Source organism: Salmo trutta, chromosome 37, assembly GCF_901001165.1.
Source record: "Salmo trutta chromosome 37, fSalTru1.1, whole genome shotgun sequence".
Lineage (NCBI taxonomy): Eukaryota > Metazoa > Chordata > Actinopteri > Salmoniformes > Salmonidae > Salmo > Salmo trutta.
In genome coordinates, this window is record NC_042993.1 from 26522748 (window position 1) to 26542442 (window position 19695).

A 19695-nucleotide genomic window follows, 5' to 3' on the forward strand; every position below is an offset into this window, starting at 1 on the left:
TGCTAGAGGGGGTTCGCAGCTGGAGATTGAATGTTTGAAGGGGTACGAGACTATAAAAAGTTTGGGAACCACTGCACTAGCTGATTGAGATTGCAGGGAGTATGTTGCGTCATCACTTCAAGAATTGACAGCGATCCAGTGGAAGCTCATCTTTAGCTGACGATGCTCGTCATGGTCTCGCTATGTTGCCAGTCTCTACTGTGACAACTACACTGTTCTGAGCCATGCAAATATATCTTCCAGCTCCACTGTGAGGACATACAGTAGTTGATAGGACAGAGGGGGAAGGATTCATTTCTATTAAACCTCACCACCACAGACTACCCCTTTCCCCATCCTTTGATTAAAACAAACAAATAAAACCCCACTGTACTGAACATGAGCGCATCAACAAGCCCCTCGCCATAGGGATTACACAGTCAAGATAATGGAAAACTGGTAGCAAAATGTACGACGAAGCAGGGGGATTAAAAGGGATTGTACTGTACTCTATCGTAGAGAGAAATAGTTAGGGTCAAAGGTCAGGGGTTGACTTACCCAGACCTACAACTTTATATCTCATTCTTATGTCTGTTATTCCCTTCCACGATTTATCCCGTCTACTGGCCCCGGACCCAGAGTTTATGTAAACCGGTCAGTCTTGTCCGAGTCGTCCGACGTGCTGTACGTGTCGCGTCGAAGACACAGTGACCCAGATGATGACGTCTTCATGGCTATTTGAGTCGATGACATGGTCCGTGACATGGGCCGTGGGGTGTAGGTAATCAGCTTGGCACTTTAATTACCAGCCGTCACTCCCTAAAGCCTCTAAGCTCACGGTCGCATTAAGGAACAGCTTTTTGGTTCTTTCTCATTTTGTTCTATTTATATCCCATCCTTGGCTCACTCTAGGCCACTGCGGGTCCCCGTAGCCATGCAGAGTGCAATAGAATACTTACAAAGTGTTTGCGATTTCCCCATCATACATCCACCAATCAGTCTGTTCTTGCCTCTACTTAGTCTTCTATATAATCCATTTATATCCACAACCATGGTATACTGTATATAGTATCTCTCCTTATTCTCAGTGTAGACCTACTTTCTATGTGGAGTATTGACTGGAATACTTTGTATGTATGTCTCCTTACTTAATTTATGCTCTGTTAAATCCCCTGATATACGATATAGGTTTTTGCTCTTTGAAACAACACTGACAATGCAGCTCACAGTTCCTATTCACAGCTAGCAGTCACAGTATTTTCGATCCCTCCCTACCCATTAACACAGCAGAAGTGTTTTTTGTTACTGTGGTGACCACCACACAGTTTCAACAGATAAGGGCCCTCACTGACTAATAGGCCTAGTACACACATTCTCTCTCCTTGAACCAATTATAATCATTCTTCTTCACACTCCGCCACTAGTGTGTCTGTGCATACAGGTTATTCATTGGTCGACCTGCTCAGGTATCCAAGGGATCCATTGGTAATTGGGCGGTAAAGGTGTGACTCGGAGCCCCAGACGGAGCATGATTAGAGAGTGGATACTGCATAGTGGTTTGTCTCTCCGTCCCCCTGTGTGGAGAGGAAAGGGGGAATGAATAAATAAAAGGTGTGAAATGAATGCTTTCTGTTGGTGTATCCTGCCGGAGGGGTCATTGAAACTTTTCAAACCACTGTTACAGTCTGGGCCACACTTCAGAGAGAGGGGGGAACAGGATAACGGTGCCAGGAGCCCATGGCATTCCTGAAACTACAAACAGAGAGAAAGTGAGAGAAGAGAGAACAGAGAGAGAGCAATGTTGGAGTTTAAGAAATTAATTGAGTTCTCAGAGTGAGTAAAAGGAGAGTTTGGAAAGGTGGAGGGATAAAGTTTTGTTCTGGTGTTTAAAGGTTGTTGGATGAGTTAAGGATTTGAAGTTCAGCAAATGTTAGAAAGAGATGACAGCTTTTTGACCTTTGCAATTTGCTGTGAAATTACAGGTGACTGCATGAAATTAAAGGTGAGTGCGCCTGCTGAGTTTTTAAATGAACCAAAAATTGGTGGATTGATAATTCATTGCTATGTACACAGTGTGCAAATACTTCTCTTTACAATATGTTTGATTTGTTGAAAAATGCTCTATAACTTAATATTCTACAGTTGTAACGGTCGTCGTACGTAGTGGACCAAAGCGCAGCGGGTTGAGTGCTCATAATGACTTTATTGAACACGTAACAAACAAGAAAACGATCGAATGAACAGGATTGCAGGCTAAACACACAGCTATGCAACCACAACTTCCCACAAAGGGACAGGTGAAAACAGGCTACCTAAGTATGACTCTCAATCAGCAACAACGATGTACAGCTGTTCCTGATTGAGAGCCATACCAGGCCAAAAAAGAAATGCACAACAGACTGAGCATAGAAATACGAAATATAGAACATAACCCAAAAATCCCGGAATACTCTAACCAAACACCCCTCTACATAAACACATATACTAACAAACCCCGAACCACATAAAACAAATACCCCCCTGCCACGTCCTGACCAAATTACAATAACAAAATAACCCCTTTACTGGTCAGAACGTGACAGATGTAAATGATTTCCCACTGTTTTTAATATCCCATATCACAACGTGCAGGCAGTCTATATACAGTCTATATACAGTCTATATACAGTCTATACATTGGGGCAGTTTGTGGATCCATCCTACTTTATAAACACACACACACACACACACACACACTATCCCCCTCACGCACTCCACCCCCTCTTCCTCCCTCTGGGTAACCTCCTCGCCTACACTTGTGTGCACTAACGATGCTGAACGACTCTGCTTTCATTTCTCCAGCGGACGGGTCCTCTCCATCAGCAGGTTGGCCAGGTTATTCTAACCCATTTTAATTGGCCCAGGCAAACATTACTCAGGTGACTGTGTGTCGGTGTGTGTGTGTGTGTGTGTGTGTGTGTGTGTGTGTGTGTGTGTGTGTGTGTGTGTGTGTGTGTGTGTGTGTGTCGGTGTGCGGCGTGCCCGCGCGTGTTTGTCTGTGTTTGTCTGTGTGTGTATAGCACAGCTGACAGGCCAGGCTGCTCTGTTTAATCTCCAGGAGAGATGGGGAGACCTGGGGAGATTTCTACTTCAGCTACACCTGCTTACCGCTGGAGCCGCAGCCTGCGGGCGCTAGAACCAATGCTAACTTCACTCTGCCCTCCGCAGCTCCGTCTGGAAACAGGAAGACCTGTCAATTAGTTTACCGAGCTGCAGACTCTGAGTGCCTCCAATTTGTGTTGTAGGCTCTTTCTGCTATAGCTATTTACTATTGGTATCAATGTCATTGAATTGTTGGCACCATCGGCCCATCCTGGTCTGAAATAACTGACCAATCATGGCACAGTTGTCACCTCCAATCAGATGTGGTGGGTTGACGGTTAATATAGCATCAGATATAATCTTCTACCCCACAGTGGCTGTGTGTCAATCCATGGTGGCGAGAGTGGGAGGGGGTGGATGGATGGACAGAGGGGTTCGATAGCACAGTATGCCGTCTGTAATCTCGTTGGAGATATTGTAACATCTGACAGGACTGGGTGGGGCTGAGATACTCTGTGCTTGTCTCGCGGTCCCATAGTGGCAAATTAGATGGTCAGTTTGACTCATCTTGTATGTGCATGCTACACCATGATTGTAGCCTTTCTAATCATGTTTGGTTATTCTGTGTGTCTGAGTGTGTGTGTGTATACAGTATGTTTTCATGTGTGCAAAATAAAAAATATTCATTGGAGGAGGATGTAAATGAGAAAGCTGGCTCTCTCTCTCTCTCTCCCTCTCTCTCTCTGTCTGTGAGGGCTATCAGGGTGGACAACTTGAGGAACTAGGCCTGTTAAGCTCATTGGCTGGGTCTAGTTTTTTGGCTGCGTTGTCTGAAAAACATAACACCAAATAGACGAGGCCAATCCGTTACAGGGATAGTCTACTTTATGTCATTAGGGTTTGTCTAGTTGTTCGAAGAGAGAGGGAATCACATTATTGGTTCTCTGTGTTGTGGTCTGGGTTCTGCTTCCTTGGTGGCCACTCAGATGATGATGAATAGATACCCACTGTAACAACAGCCACACAGGCAGACACTGCAGTCAGTACGGTTGTTTGGAGGTGATATAGTGTAATGGACCTTGTCAGACCAGAGGTTTACTCTGTATTATGAGAGGTAATTCATTTTTTGTTGATTGTCAACAGGTATTATTGCCTTGAAGCTTTCTGAAGTACATTCCCACTTCTGACATTTTTCTATGCTGATAAATGGTTTGAATCAGCATCCAGCTGGACGTTAGAGCAGGTCACCAGCCGCTGTGTGTCTGCTCTGTGTGGCCCTACACCGAGAGGCAGACTTTACACACACTGTCTCCCACTCTCTCCCTGCCTCATCCTCTCCCAGCCCTCTGCTACAACCGGTTGGGACTCGACTGGACATCGGTGCTACGTCACTGTCAGACACTCACGTGCGTGCGTGCATGTCTGTCAGTGATGTAGCTCACACACACACACACATGCACAGACACACAGCTCCCCTCAGGCTGAGGATTAGATAATGTGCATCAGTAAACAGCTCCTATCACAACAGCTTTGTCTCCATGGCAATCATGTAGTTGTTATGTTTGATTCAAACAGAAGCTCTACTGCTGTTGCCTATATACTGCTGATCATCTCACAGTTTACTTACAGTGACCAGAGAATGTATGACGTTTACCATTAGGGAGGTTTGAGAGCTCATTGGATTCAGTGTGTCCAAGGGATCTTGGTTTGTGTGGGTTGAATGCTCTCTTGGGGAGGTTCCGTGAGATTGAAGTGGGTAGGAAACTATTTCGAAAGTACCAATATCCATTTCAAGTAATAGTGTGTTTTGTCAAAAGTAGCACTTTTTTTTTTTTTTACATTGTCACCAGTCTCTCTGACTTATTCCTAGTAGACTGAAACAAAGTGTGGTGAGCCAGACATTTCCCTTACAGCCTGTGGTTGTTTTGGCCACATTAGGTGGTTTCAGCAGTAGTTGGAGGAGGATGTTTCTCCTGAGAGGGCCAAACTCACTGGGCCCCAGACTGCTACTCTGACTGGGAACTGTAGACCAAAAAATGATTATTGTGTTAGAAATATCCAGGGTGAGCTGGCAAACCACCAAGAACACAAAGGTCTGACGATCCAGAAGAATGTCACACTTGCGATAGACACCACATGACATGAAAGGAAAGAAAACATTTTTTTTTGGACAGAAATTCTTGAAAGACCAACTAAGGATATAACATTGCAAAAGTTACCCCGTGACCTCAATCCTGATAGGAAAAGGTATATTCGTGGTTTAACTATCGTCAGCTCGAATAGGTCAATTACATTTTGGTCACTCGTCCCTATTTGATTTTAATTGACTCTACTGTCAGGTGTTTGTCTGAGGCTAAACTGTGACAATGATATTCCATACCGATAAAGGTTAAATAAAAATGAAATAAAATTTACATTTTAGTCATTTAGTAGACGCTCTTATCCAGAGCGACTTACAGTAGTGAATGCATACATTTCATACCATGCATTTATTTATTTTTTGTACTGGCCCCCCGTGGGAATTGAACCCACAACCCTGGCGTTGCACACACCATGCTCTACCAACTGAGCCGCAGGGAAGGCTGAAATACTGCTGAAAACTCCACTCTGATTGATAGCCTTGGTGTTTCTTACATCCCTCCTCCTCACCTTTCTCTTTGCTGTTAAGATCCCCCCCTCCCTCTCTCTTTCTTGGAACACGTTCATAACACATTTCACCCTCCCTGGCTTTTCTCCAATATGCTCTTATCCTTCTCTTCTCAACTTCACCAACCCCCTTACCCTCAGTGCAGTTCCATGCTACACAGACACCTCTTAAAGTACATTCAACAAATTTGATTCCTGAACACTGACATGTCACGGCTAAATGTGAACCCCAGACACCCCTCACCGGGACCTGAACGGTAAGCTACGAGGACACGTGCGTTGACGTCAACGAGGCTAGCGTTACCCTGGTGACAGCCACACTCGGTAATAAAAGACTGGTGTAATTCATGTGATATTACCAGAGACTCTTATCTATTAAAGTCACCTTGATATGTTACCGGGCTATTTCTCTCACGGTTTATGGTATACGTTTCAGAGCTTAATTGAACAAGACTGCGGAACAAATTAGCAGTGTAGATCATTGTACTGGTCTCTGGTTCTTCTTCTTTCGTCAGTGGTAACTACTGATGGTCCTCACTGAATGGTGGCCAATGTTCCATAACAGTATATACAGTATGTATGGGTTCTCCAACACTGCCTTCAACATTGTCCCTGAGAGGGTTAATGAAGTTATAGCCTATTGAATGCAATTTCATCGTTGTCAATGCAAAGAGGTGATCAAACCGTCCATTTGTTTCTGTAACTTGAATGAGCAGAACGGTTTGTTTATTGATTAGCCCTACAGGGTAAGGGGTTGCTCAGAGGGAATGTTGTTCTAGCATGCTGTTTGTCTCAATGGTTAACACGATTTCAGTCTGATAGAATTTGTTGCCATGCGCGCCGTATGTGTGTTGGGTGTGCGCGGGTGTGTGTGCGTGCATGTGCGTGAGTGTGTTTCTGTGTGCGTGCAGGCCTGTGTGTGGTTGTGTGTCTGTGGACGTGCGTGAGCGAGTTGATTGATTGATCATGTGTATATAGGCTCTCTAGAATGACCCTGTTGCCTTACCAGTGACAGCTTTGATAATTGAACATCCACCAGCCAATGTTTCACCAATAGGTTTCTATGCACTCTGTACACACAATACACAGTAACACACATGCAATCTCTCCCACTCATTTCCAACATAGAATACACACCGATGAACACACACGCACATACACACATTATGGAAAACACACACACACAAATACACACTCACTCACTCTCACACTCACCTACTCACTCACCTACTCACTCACTCACTCACACACTCACACACTCTCTCTCTCTCTCTCTCTCTCTCTCTCTCTCTCTCTGTCTCTCTCTCTCACTCACTCACTCACTCACTCACTCACTCACTCACTCACTCACTCTCTCACTCTCTCACTCTCTCACTCTCTCACTCTCTCACTCACTCACTCACTCACTCACTCACTCACAATACATGATATGAATGACTCTACTGTGACAAGTTCCTGTACAGGAGCTCCCTAGTTGCTAGGGGGAAGGAATTACATCCAAATAATATTTGCTTAAATGAATGTTAAAGTAATTACAGTTGCGTAACAATTGCAATGTTTACTCTTTTCTTCTTCTTATCAATTTGGAATATGGGAGCATATCAAACCAGTTCATTACAGGATCAGTTGATTACAGCATTTCACATGATATGTGATTACGTTTCAGTTTGGCGAACAACTGTTATTACAAAATCATTTCTACTGTCTTGTTTGTGTCTCCAAGCACTCACGTGTGGCACTCACAACACCGAGAATCTATAGATGGTTGGATGGGGTTGTTTTTGTGCTTGACTGTCACAAGGTTAGATTATAGATTCCTCACTTAAGCTTTGATGGTTAATGGTCGGTACTACCTGAATGTGATGAACAAAGCCACTCCCGTGTGTAAAATGGATTGATAAATACCCCAGTAACCCTACCTGCACCAAGTGCTCATACCCCCACCAAGGGTAGGGCCCCTCCAGGGGAAGGGCCTCTGGAATAATTATGTCTATGTTTGGGCCACGCCAAGGAACCCTGAGAGTAATGTGTGATGGATTGATCTGTTACCTCTCTCAACTGAGTTCATCAATCATCTGTGCTTTGTTGCTGCTGTTTTCAATAGGAATTTTCCACACTCCACTGCTCCCCGACGTTCGCCGCCGCCGGATTGGTAATGAGGGGTATTAGCTATCGCTTTTTTTTCTCTGTGTGCTCTGGAACATGATTTGTCATCAAATTGCAACAGTACAGTCAAGTGCTCGCTAAGCATAGTGAGAGTCCTTCACAAACGGAAATGGAGAATATGCTTTTGAGAGTCTTCGTTTGCTGGCAATGGACTTAGCAATGAGATCTGCTCGAGACAGGAAAAAGTTAACTTTGTTTAACAGAGTTTTCACAGTGTCTGCAAGATGTCAGTGACGTACATTACCTTCATAGCGTATGTGAATCTCCTGAACAAAATATAAGAGTTACAGTATATAAGGAAATCAGTCAATTGAAATAAATTCATTAGGCCCTAATCTATGGATTTCCCATGACTGGGCAGTGACTGGGCAGTGTCTCTAGCTGGAGGGTAGCAGTGCCCAAGTTATGCATGCTCATCTCAACTCTGAATCGGCCTAGTTATAGCTGGATGGTAGCAGTGCCCTCTGTGTCAATGTAAGGTGAATCCATGTCAAGGTAAACCCAGCTGAGGTGGGCTGAGATGTGTGTTAGATGGGAGGAGGTGACTAGCTTCGTGGTTGGTGGGCAGGGGTGTGTGGCTGATGGGAGGTGACTAGCTGCGTGGTTGGTGGGTAGGGGTGTGTGGTAGATGGGAGGTGACTAGCTGCGTGGTTGGTGGGTAGGGGTGTGTGGCTGATGGGAGGTGACTAGCTGCGTGGTTGGTGGGTAGGGGTGTGTGGTAGATGGGAGGTGACTAGCTGCGTGGTTGGTGGGTAGGGGTGTGTGGTAGATGGGAGGTGACTAGCTGCGTGGTTGGTGGGTAGGGGTGTGTGGTAGATGGGAGGTGACTAGCTGCGTGCTTGGTGGGTAGGGGTGTGTGGCTGATGGGAGGTGACTAGCTGCGTGGTTGGTGGGTAGGGGTGTGTGGTAGATGGGAGATGACTAGCTGTGGTTGGTGGGTAGGGGTGTGTGGTAGATGGGAGGTGACTAGCTGCGTGGTTGGTGGGTAGGGGTGTGTGGTAGATGGGAGGTGACTAGCTTCGTGGTTGGTGGGTAGGGTGTGTGGTAGATGGGAGGTGACTAGCTGTGTGGTTGGTGGGTAGGGGTGTGTGGTAGATGGGAGGTGACTAGCTGCGTGGTTTGGTGGGTAGGGGTGTGTGGTAGATGGGGTGACTAGCTGCGTGGTTGGCGGGTAGGGGTGTGTGGTAGATGGGAGGTGACTAGCTGTGTGGTTGGTGGGTAGGGGTGTGTGGTAGATGGGGTGACTAGCTGCGTGGTTGGTGGGTAGGGGTGTGTGGTAGATGGGAGGTGACTAGCTGCGTGGTTGGTGGGTAGGGGTGTGTGGCTGATGGGAGGTGACTAGCTGCGTGGTTGGTGGGTAGGGGTGTGTGGCTGATGGGAGTTGACTAGCTGCATGGTTGGTGGGTAGGGGTGTGTGGTAGATGGGAGGTGACTAGCTGCGTGGTTGGTGGGTAGGGTGTGTGGCTGATGGGAGGGGACTAGCTGCGTGGTTGGTGGGTAGGTGTGTGTGGTAGATGGGAGGTGACTAGCTGCGTGGTTGGTGGGTAGGGGTGTGTGGCTGATGGGAGGTGACTAGCTGCGTGGTTGGTGGGTAGGGGTGTGTGGCTGATGGGAGGTGACTAGCTGCGTGGTTGGTGGGTAGGTGTGTGTGGTAGATAGAAGGTGACTAGCTGTGTGGTTGGTGGGTAGGGGTGTGTGGTAGATGGGAGGTGACTAGCTGCGTGGTTGGTGGGTAGGGGTGTGTGGTAGATGGGAGGTGACTAGCTGCGTGGTTGGTGGGTAGGGGTGTGTGGTAGATGGGAGGTGACTAGCTGCGTGGTTGGTGGGTAGGGTGTGTGGCTGATGGGAGGTGACTAGCTGCGTGGTTGGTGGGTAGGGGTGTGTGGTAGATGGGAGGTGACTAGCTGCGTGGTTGGTGGGTAGGGGTGTGTGGTAGATGGGAGGTGACTAGCTGCGTGCTTGGTGGGTAGGGGTGTGTGGTAGATGGGAGGTGACTAGCTGTGTGGTTGGTGGGTAGGGGTGTGTGGCTGATGGGAGGTGACTAGCTGCGTGGTTGGTGGGTAGGGGTGTGTGGTAGATGGGAGGTGACTAGCTGTGTGGTTGGTGGGTAGGGGTGTGTGGCTGATGGGAGGTGACTAGCTGTGTGGTTGGTGGGTGGCTGCATGTATTAGATAGGAGGCGACTGGCCTTGGCAGGGGAGAGACAACACACAAACTTCCGACTTCGACTGTATGTGACATGGGGCTGATAGTGTGTAACTTGACTGTACTGTATCAGCCGGCGAGGCCATGGGCATATGACGCCAATCACTGAACCATGTCACCTACGGACCCTCATCCCTGCACTCTCCGCCCTCTCCACTGACCTTATCAGCTGACCTCAGTTGGCAATGTGAGTGAAAGGTCAACAATGTGAGAGGCTTTCTGGGTAATCTGAAAAGCAAATACTGTAGGCTAATATCACATGTATGCTATGATTATTTAGATTAGAAGTGCCTTGCAAAAGTATTCATCCCCCTTGTCATTTTTCCTATTTTGTTGCATTACAACCTGTAATTTAAATAGATTTTTATTTGGATTTCATGTAATGGACATACACAAAATAGTCCAAATTGGTGAAGTGAAATTAAAAAAATAACTTGTTTCAAAAAATGTACAAAATGTAAAAACAGGAAAGTGGTGCGTGCATATGTTTTCACCCCCTTTGCTATGAAGTCCCTAAATAAGATCTGGTGCAACCAATTACCTTCAGAAGTCACATAATTAGTTAAATAAAGTCCACCTGTGTGCAATCTAAGTGTCACATGATCTGTCACATGATCTCAGTATATATACACCTGTTCTGAAAGGCCCCAGAGTCCGCAACACCACTAAGCAAGCGGCACCATGAAGACCAAGGAGCTCTCTGAACAGGTCAGGGACAAAGTTGTGGAGAAGTACAGATCAGAAACTTTGAACATCCCATGGAGCACCATTAAATCCATTATTAAAAAATGGGAAGAATATGGCACCACAACAAACCTGCCAAGAGAGGGCCTACGACCAAAACTCACGGACCAGGCAAGGAGGGCATTAATCAGAGAGGCAACAAAGAGACCAAAGATAATCCTGAAGGAGCTGCAAAGTTCCACAGCGGAGATTGGAGAATCTGTCCATAGGACCACTTTAAGCCGTTGCTTAAAGAAAAAAATAAGCAAACAAAAGGCATTTGGGAGACTCCCCAAACATATGGAAGAAGTTACTCTGGTCCGATGAGACTAAAATGGAGCTTTTTGGCCATCAAGGAAAACACCCTGTCTGGCGCAAACCCAACACCTCTCATCACCCTGAGAACACCATCCCCACAGTGAAGCATGGTGGTGGCAGCATCATGCTGTGGGGATGTTTTTCATCGGCAGGGACTGGGAAACTGGTCAGAATTGAAGGAATGAAGGATGGCGCTAAATACAGGGAAATTCTTGAGGGAAACCTGTTTCAGTCTTCCAGAGATTTGAGACTGGGACGGAGGTTAATCTTCCACCAGGAAATGACCCTAAGCATACTGCTAAAGCAACACTGGAGTGGTTTAAGGCGAAACATTTAAATGTCTTGGAATGGCCTAGTCAAAGCCCAGACCTCAATCCAATTGAGAATCTGTGGTATGACTTAAAGATTGCTGTACATCAGCGGAACCCATCCAACTTGATGGTGCTGGAGAAGTTTTGCTTTGAAGAATGGGCAAAAATCCTAGTGGCTAGATGTGCCAAGCTTATAGAGACATACCCCAACAGACTTGCAGTTGTCATTGCTGCAAAAGATGGCTGTACAAAGTATTGACTTTGGGGGGTGAATAGTTATGCACGCTCAAGTTTTCAGGTTTTTTTTTTGTCTTATTTCTTGTTTGTATTTTGCATCTACAAAGTGGTAGGCATGTTGTGTAAATCAAATGATACAACCCCCCCCCCAAAAATACATATTAATTCCAGGTTGTAAGGCAACAAAATAGGAAAAATTCCAAGGGGGGTGAATACTTTAGCAAGCCATTGTAATCGAGGGCAGAGGAAAGCTGAGTTGGGGTTTGCAGGGAGGAGGCTAGCGTGACGATAAGAGAGTTTGACGTCTGTCTCCACCACCCAAACCACATCAGACAAGCCAAACCCTTGCCATCTTAGCCGCCCACTGCGTTGCACAGTCTGGCCAAATTCAAATGACTCGGGTTAGAGAAACTATCAGCTAGAATCGCTCCCTTTCTCGCCTCCAGTGTTCTGTTGCCTCTGCTTCATGAATATTTTGTCGCCTCAAGATACGATTTTTCATTTGCATATCTGCCGAGCTACACAATAACTGCTTATAAGAATCGCACCACTTTCATGTGCCGGGTTGCTGTGTTGTTGCGTCAGATAGACACAGTCTCTGTGTTGAGCTCTGTTTAGGGGTGAACATGAAGGTGTACATCATATTTTTCAGCAGAATTGGTTACTGTACCTACAGTTCTGTTTTCAAGCCCTACAGTGCATGTAATGGCCATTCCTGCGGTATATGTTGGCCTAGTTTCTACTGTTGTTATTACTCCATTCTCAGGCTTTCAGTTGGTGTGTCTCTCCTGCAACTATTTTGCTCAATAACACAATAAGGACACATATTCCTCTGTTCACAGCTCTTTCCATTACAGCCAGCCACGAACCGCATATTTCTTCATATGAGAAGAAAAAGACCATCCAATCTTGCTCTTAGGGGCTGTGGGATTGAATAAAAGCCTCTGAACATTTCTTATTAAGGTTGTGAAGGGAATTTAATAACCTCAAATGAAGTGCAGCTAAAACCAGCCATTGGAGCATAGGGATCACAGTTCCTGTCCTGGATACAATTAGGAATGCAGCAGGCTAGACTGTTACTGTTCATCTAGGAGGTAAATGCTTTTCATCCAGCCTACACAATGTCATACCAGAATTCGAGATTAAAAATGCAGACGTGATAGCTGTAGTTTGTGCCACTGTAGTTTGGCATTTCAGGGCTTTGCTTAACTTTACTTTGCAGTCTTGGTACTTCTGTCTGCTTCATGTCTCTGAGCCTCAACTCTAGTCATTCTACTTTCACCCAGAACAAGAATGCTGTATGATGTCTGGCACTACAAGTCCCTATACCCCATGGTTCTGACTGTTCTGTGTGTTTTGCAGGTGGTTTGAGGGGAGCCTCCATCGTGGATTCTCTGGACACGCTGTATATAATGGGATTAATGGACGAATACAATGACGCAAAGGAGTGGGTGGAGACCAGCCTGGACCTGAACTCGGTAAGATCAAACTCACTCATTGGATATTATCTCTGCCATTCATGTTGGAGGACCAATCGTCTACCACAAACACTCTCAGTAGTGGTCTTAGTGCTTTGATTGATTTTAGGCAATATATTTTCCCCTGATTGACCAAGTTTTCAATCCCTCAATTTTATTGGATAGTTACTCTGCCATTTATGTTGGAGTACCAATCAACTACCCCAACACTCGAAGTAGGCTGTCTGACTTGGCCCTTGTTAGGTTGACATACACTTAATAAAGTTCTCACCAGGGTCTTAGTGTGCCAGGTTGATTTTAAGCCGATTGTCCCCTGACAGACCCAAAGTCCTGTCCAGGGAGTGGGACAGTTTGCCAGAGCTATAAAGGACATTCCTTATGGAATAAAGAATGTCTTGTGTGGTCAACCCTGAACAACTGATCCATTCTAAACACGCTGTGTTACTGTGCCATGGGATTATTTTAACTCTCCCAGAACTCTGTGTGCTGTGGGATTGGATGAATAAAAGAGGGACAGACTAAGAGAGAATGTATGTGGAAGCATGGAGAGAGAGAGGAGCGAGAGAGAGGAGGTCATGGCCTCCCCATTGTGTAATTCCATGATAATAGACTTCTTCTCGGGGTCGGGAACAGAGAGGTCTGCCAGTTTGGACATTATGTGGAAAGTGAGTGAGTGAGAGTGATGGTGCCAGCCAGCAAGGTAAGCGGCGCCAGGCTTTGTGTGTCCTGTTGCTAACGGACTAGTTATAGGCCCTCCATTCCACTCTGTTTCCACACTTTGTGTAAGTCCCCCATTGAGAGTTCATTTTGTCCAAAGGCTATTTGGTTTAGTCACTAATCAAATATCGTCTCTCTGACATCTACAGGCTAAGAGATGTCTTTAATGTGTTAAGGTGATACATTGTCTGAGGTCAGTATTTTCTATTGTTTTCTATTATTTTCTATTATTCATTGATCTGGCTATTCCCTATAGCACTTCGGCTTTGTCCCACTTAGGAAATGAGTGACGAACCTCCCGAGTGACGTGTTTGATATGCTCTTAATAGTTGCTGTGAACTTAGATGGGCTAGGCTTAGATAGATGTTGACATGCAAAAGACGTTATCATGTGTACAATGTTTGCACAGAACATTGATACCATTTTAGACACACAAAGCAAGCCATATCTCGCTCCTTTCTAACTCTCTACTCTCTCCCTTTCTTCCTCTGTTTTTCTTTCTTCTCCCTCCCTCTCACTCACACATGCGCTCACGCACCCAGTTTTTCAGTCTCTCCCTCGCAGCAGTTGGGCAGAATGAAGATGAGTAGCTCCTGGTCTTGGCAGAGAAAGCCAGGGCAAGAGACACTCAGTAATGGCAGCCCATGACAAACAGCAACCTCGTCAGCATCATGAAGACACCCAGGGAGGATTTACACTCCCGGCCGCTCTTTGTCACTGGGCTAGCGAAGTCAATCTGTCCATTCACTTCTCCAACTCCTCTGATCAGTTGTCCCAGAGAGTCTCCTCGTCTGAGTGGACGGAAATCTGTCCTGTGATGGACGCCAGGCCACTTTAGGTCAAAGTCACCATACTTTGGGAACTGGGTCAGGGATCTAATTGACATATTGGGATTGAGGTTTTGGCTGGGGACCCAAATTTGACAATGACAATTGAGTAATGTTGTATTGCAGCTGCCTTCTTGGGCAGGCTTCACTTGCAAAATAGGCTCTGTCTCAGTTGTGGTATTAAAGAAAGTCATTACACAGCCATATTAACTGATAAAACATGTACCAATTGAAGAGAATAAGCCATTTAATTAGGTGATCAGTTCAGGAGTGGAGTGTAATACATTATCAAGAACATGACATCAAAACCAGTCTAATAATGTTAAACGAACAGTAACACATACCAGTGTTTACAATAGAAAAAACAAAACCAGTCTAATAATGTTAAACGAACAGTAACACATACCAGTGTTTACAATAGAAAAAACAAAACCAGTCTAATAATGTTAAACGAACAGTAACACATACCAGTGTTTACAATAGAAAAAACAAAACCAGTCTAATAATGTTAAACGAACAGTAACACATACCAGTGTTTACAATAGAAAAAACAAAACCAGTCTAATAATGTTAAACGAACAGTAACACATACCAGTGTTTACAATAGAAAAAACAAAACCAGTCTAATAATGTTAAACGAACAGTAACACATACCAGTGTTTACAATAGAAAAAGCAACAATCATTAGGAATTCTTAATCAGCAATTACCATGTGAATAGCTTCACAACCTTAAAGTTGTATAAGGTGTACGTTTTTAACCAGTTCAATAAAATGTAAAATGAATGTCAGAATTAATTAACAACAATAATTAACATATTGAACAATAACTCATTAACCTGTTTATTTATTGTGTGTGTGTGTGTGTGTGTGTGTGTGTGTGTGTGGCCTATCAGTGGGAAAGCTGGGGGTGTTTCTTGAGTTTGATAAGTTTATTGAAGTCTGGGGTGATGGTTGACAGGGAAACTCGGAGGTCATGCTGGCTGTTTCTGCTTTTAGTTTTCAGCACGGCCATAGCAGAGAAGCCACTTTCACACAGATAGATAGTGCTGAACGGCAGCATGATTCTGATTGCATGACAGGCGAGAGCAGGATATTCTCCCACTATGCTGCACCAGAACTGTGGCAGTGTCATTTCCGGGAAGCGCATGCTCAGTCCGTGATCAAATGACAGCTCCACCAGCGGATCCTCTTCGTTGCTTGGCAATGTGACGCTTCCCATCTCCACTCGAAAGGGGTCCCGTATCCAGTCGTCTTGTCTCCCCTTCTCCTCCGGGAAGTAGTCGCAAAAATGTCCCTGCAGCTTGACAAGATGCTGTTTAACGGTGTGTCACCGTGCGCTTTGTTGATCAGATTATGAATCTCGAAATCAGCATTGGGAAACATGTCAATACTCCCATTAGAAACATGATTTCCCCAAACGGTAAGCTTCATCTTGAAGGCATCCATTTCGTCCCTCTGGAAAAATCGTTTGTGGCCCCTCCATTGCATTGAGACATTGAGAGAATTCAGATGATCAAACATATCCACCAGGTAGGCAACCTGCGCGAGCGTTTTCCTCACAATCAAAATGTTCAGCCAGAGGTGACTTGTTTTCCGAAAGAAACGCAGCGATCTCCGCTCGAAGCTCATAAAAGCGACCCAACACTTTACCCCTGGAAAGCCAGCGGACCTCTGCACGATAAAGCACCTGCTGGTGCTCGCTCCTCATATCCCTACAGAAGGCCTGGAAACACCTGCTTTTCGTGGAACTCTTTTTGATATAGTTGACACACTTGATCACATCCTGGAGAGTGGCGTGGAGCTCAGGCACCATGTCCTTCACTGCCAATGCCTCCCTGTGTAGGAAGCAGTGGTTCCACGTCGCACTTTGTGCTCTCTCCAGGATCCGCTTTACTACCCCGGAGTGCTTTCCTGTCATGGCAGCTGTCCCATCAGCAGCAGTGGTGACACCGACGTACCCATCCCAGGCCAGTCCCACGGAGCCCAGGTACATATCCATTGTGTTAAAGACAGCCCCTGCAGTGGTGGTGGTGGGCAAATCAGCACTAAAAAGGAACTGCTCCTCGAAGTTATTATCCCAGACGTGTCTGACATAAATTCTGATGGTCTATGGTTAGCCACATCTGTGGATTCATCAAGCTGCAGTGAGTAATGGCCATTTCTACAGATGCGCTCTGATGTCTGGCACGTTATGTCCTCAGACATGTCCTGGATTCTCCTCATGGTGTCATTGGATAGGGGTATAGTTTTACGTTTGTTGGCGGCTGACTCTCCCAAGATTTCAGTTCACATATCAATCGCAGCAAGAAGTATGAGATCCTCTGTGCTGGCGTGGGCTTTTTTTGCACTTAGAAATGCGCTGGGCCACAAGGTATGATGCGAAGTGCCTTTTCTTCAATGAATCTTGTGAGGCCTCCAGATATTGACATTTTACCTTTTTTTAAGTCAGCTGTCTTATCTTTGTGTCTTGGGTGCTTGGTGTCCAGATCCCTTTTCATTTTGGAGGGGTTTCATGCTCTCATTAGCTAACAGCTTGTTGCATAGGATGCACTGCGGTCCACACTCACTGTCTTATATGTAAAACCATATTTGACAAAGTCGGGGTCGTATTTTCTCCTCTCGACAGGGACCGGATTGTCTGCCTTGTTGTTGACATTGGAAGCAGCAGTAGATGAAGAGGGAGCTGCACGTTTTAAAAACTTAAATGACAGTTAACTATCCACATGTGCAACGCCTGCAGAACACAACTGCGTAGTTAGCTGTCAATCAAGCTAGCTGTCAGAAGATGATCTGTATTATCTGATTGGACGTCTCACATTTAAAATAAAACAGTGTTGCAGAGTAAAAATGTTATTGGATCAGTGTGTGTGTGTGTGTGTGTGTGTGTGTGTCAAGAAATCTGTCATTTCATTGGATCAGTGTGTGGGGGGGTGGCAAGAACGTTATTGTACTGGTCAGTGAGTGTGTGCAGGGCGAAATTTCACCTCTGCGGACGCGCTGCATGTGTAAAGTCGGCAACAATAAGAAATGTAGCGTACGCACGCCTGTCTGTAGCCACAACGTTGTGTAAAGTCAGCAACAATAAGCGATGCGACGGTATCCATTCAAAATACAAGTTTCAGTGTGGCGCTTACCTTTCAATATAATGTTTTAATTATTATTATTTGTATTATTGAATATATTTTTTCAATTCTTGCACAAGTCCCACTAATATCCAGCAACTTCGCACAGCCGTAGAAGAGGAGTGGGACAACATTCCATAGGTCACAATCAACAGCCTTGTCACGCCCTGGCCATAGAGAGGGTTTTATTCTCTATTTTGGTTAGGCCAGGGTGTGACTAGGGTGGGCATTCTATGTCCTTTTTTCTATGTTTGTATTTCTTTGTTTTGGCCTGGTATGGCTCTCAATCAGGGACAGCTGTACATCGTTGTCGCTGATTGGGAGCCATACTTAGGTAGCCTGTTTTCCTTTGGGTTTTGTGGGTGGTTAATTTCTGTTTAGTTGTCTGACCTGCCAGAACTGTGGGCTGTCGTTTTGTTTCTTTGTTTATAGTGTTCTCTGTTTAATAAATTACAAGATGAGCACTAAACACGCTACGCCTTGGTCTACTCCATTCAACAGCCGTTACAAGCCTGATCAGCTCTATTGTGTTGTGCTGCATGAGGCAAATGGTGGTCACTCCAGATACTGACTGGTTTTCAAATCCACGCCCCTACCTTTTTTTTAAGGTATCTGTGACCAACAGATGCATATCTGTATTCCCAGTCATGTGAAATCCATAGATTAGAGTCTACTGACTTGATTTAAATTGACTGATTTCCTCATATGAACTGTAACTCAGTAAAATCTTTGAAATTGTTGCATGTTGCTTTTGTATTTTTGTTCGGTGTAGATGGTTCCTCGGTTTTCAGATTGATCCACTGAAGAGCTTTGTTAGTGACAGAAACACCAGAAGCCATGTTGATTTTCTCCACAAAGTCGAGTGAAGTATACAAGGCTACACTTAATGCTGTGGGAAATAGAGATGTATGAGGGCAGACTCAAAGTCAAGTGTATTTGTCTTTGTGCTGCTGAGTGAATTAATTAAGTCGGTAGAATGTCTCTCTCCTCTGCTGTCGACACTAAAACAAACTCCCCAAAATCCTTCTGCAAATCCTGACGAGTTCCTATGGAGATGAAATACTCTGATCATACACTTTTCTCCAGTGACTCAACCAATTAGAAAGACAAGAGCAACTTCGGAATGCCACCATCTATTGTTAACTTTGCAAAATTCCACAGGCTGTTTATCCATTTCAAGCCTGAATTAATAGTTGGAGATATGAGTGTTTTGGGGTTTGGTGGTCTCTGGCTGCCCGAGATAGGGATTTCGGTCCTTCTCTTATAGCCCCATATTAGTTTTCAAGGGGTTGTTGTCTTCGGGTTTCGAGTCCCTTGGTTAGTCTAGCGAATGCTGTGGGTAAAAAGGGGGGATAAATTGTATTTTCCTCTTGCAGGTCTCCAGTCTCAGTCTCTCATCAGGCTGGCTAATAGAAAGTGATTAATGAACTCTTACCGGTTGGCTTTTATCCCCTATTGACAGATCCATCCCCAATTACCCCTCCTTCGAGGCTCTCGCCTTCAATTCTTCTCTATTGCCTTTCTCAGCTCGCCGTTTCTCCATCGTAGTTATTCTAACATCTCTCGGATTTCGTCTCTCAGAGGAAAAGTTGCAGTGAGGTATGTGATTGTGTTTCAAAGAGAACAGGCCACTCTGATCTATCCAGACAGAGCAGGTGTCTCTTGTGGCTTCAGCGCATCGGTTTTTCACTCTTTTAGATATTCTGAGGGCCAACTGGGTAACTGTGCAAGTGATCACAGACAAGCTATATCCTTATCCTCTTTGTGACATTTCAGTATGCGCATTCCTTCGTACGTCAATGGAATAGGCCTATAATCTACACTAATATTTCTAGGCCAATGACAGATGAGTCTCTCCCTCAAGGTCTTCCTAAAATAGGAAAGG

The 19695-nt window shown here is 45.2% G+C and overlaps 1 protein-coding gene across 2 annotated transcripts in view; it reads left to right on the top strand.

Annotated features, from left to right (window-relative positions):
- LOC115177123 (mannosyl-oligosaccharide 1,2-alpha-mannosidase IA) overlaps positions 1-19695 on the top strand; it is a 226980-nt gene that overhangs the window by 128232 nt on the left and 79053 nt on the right. For both annotated transcript variants that reach the window (XM_029737661.1, XM_029737662.1), the window contains exon 3: positions 13028-13143. In XM_029737661.1, the coding sequence (XP_029593521.1) occupies positions 13028-13143 (116 nt within the window). The remainder of the gene's footprint in view (positions 1-13027; positions 13144-19695) is intronic.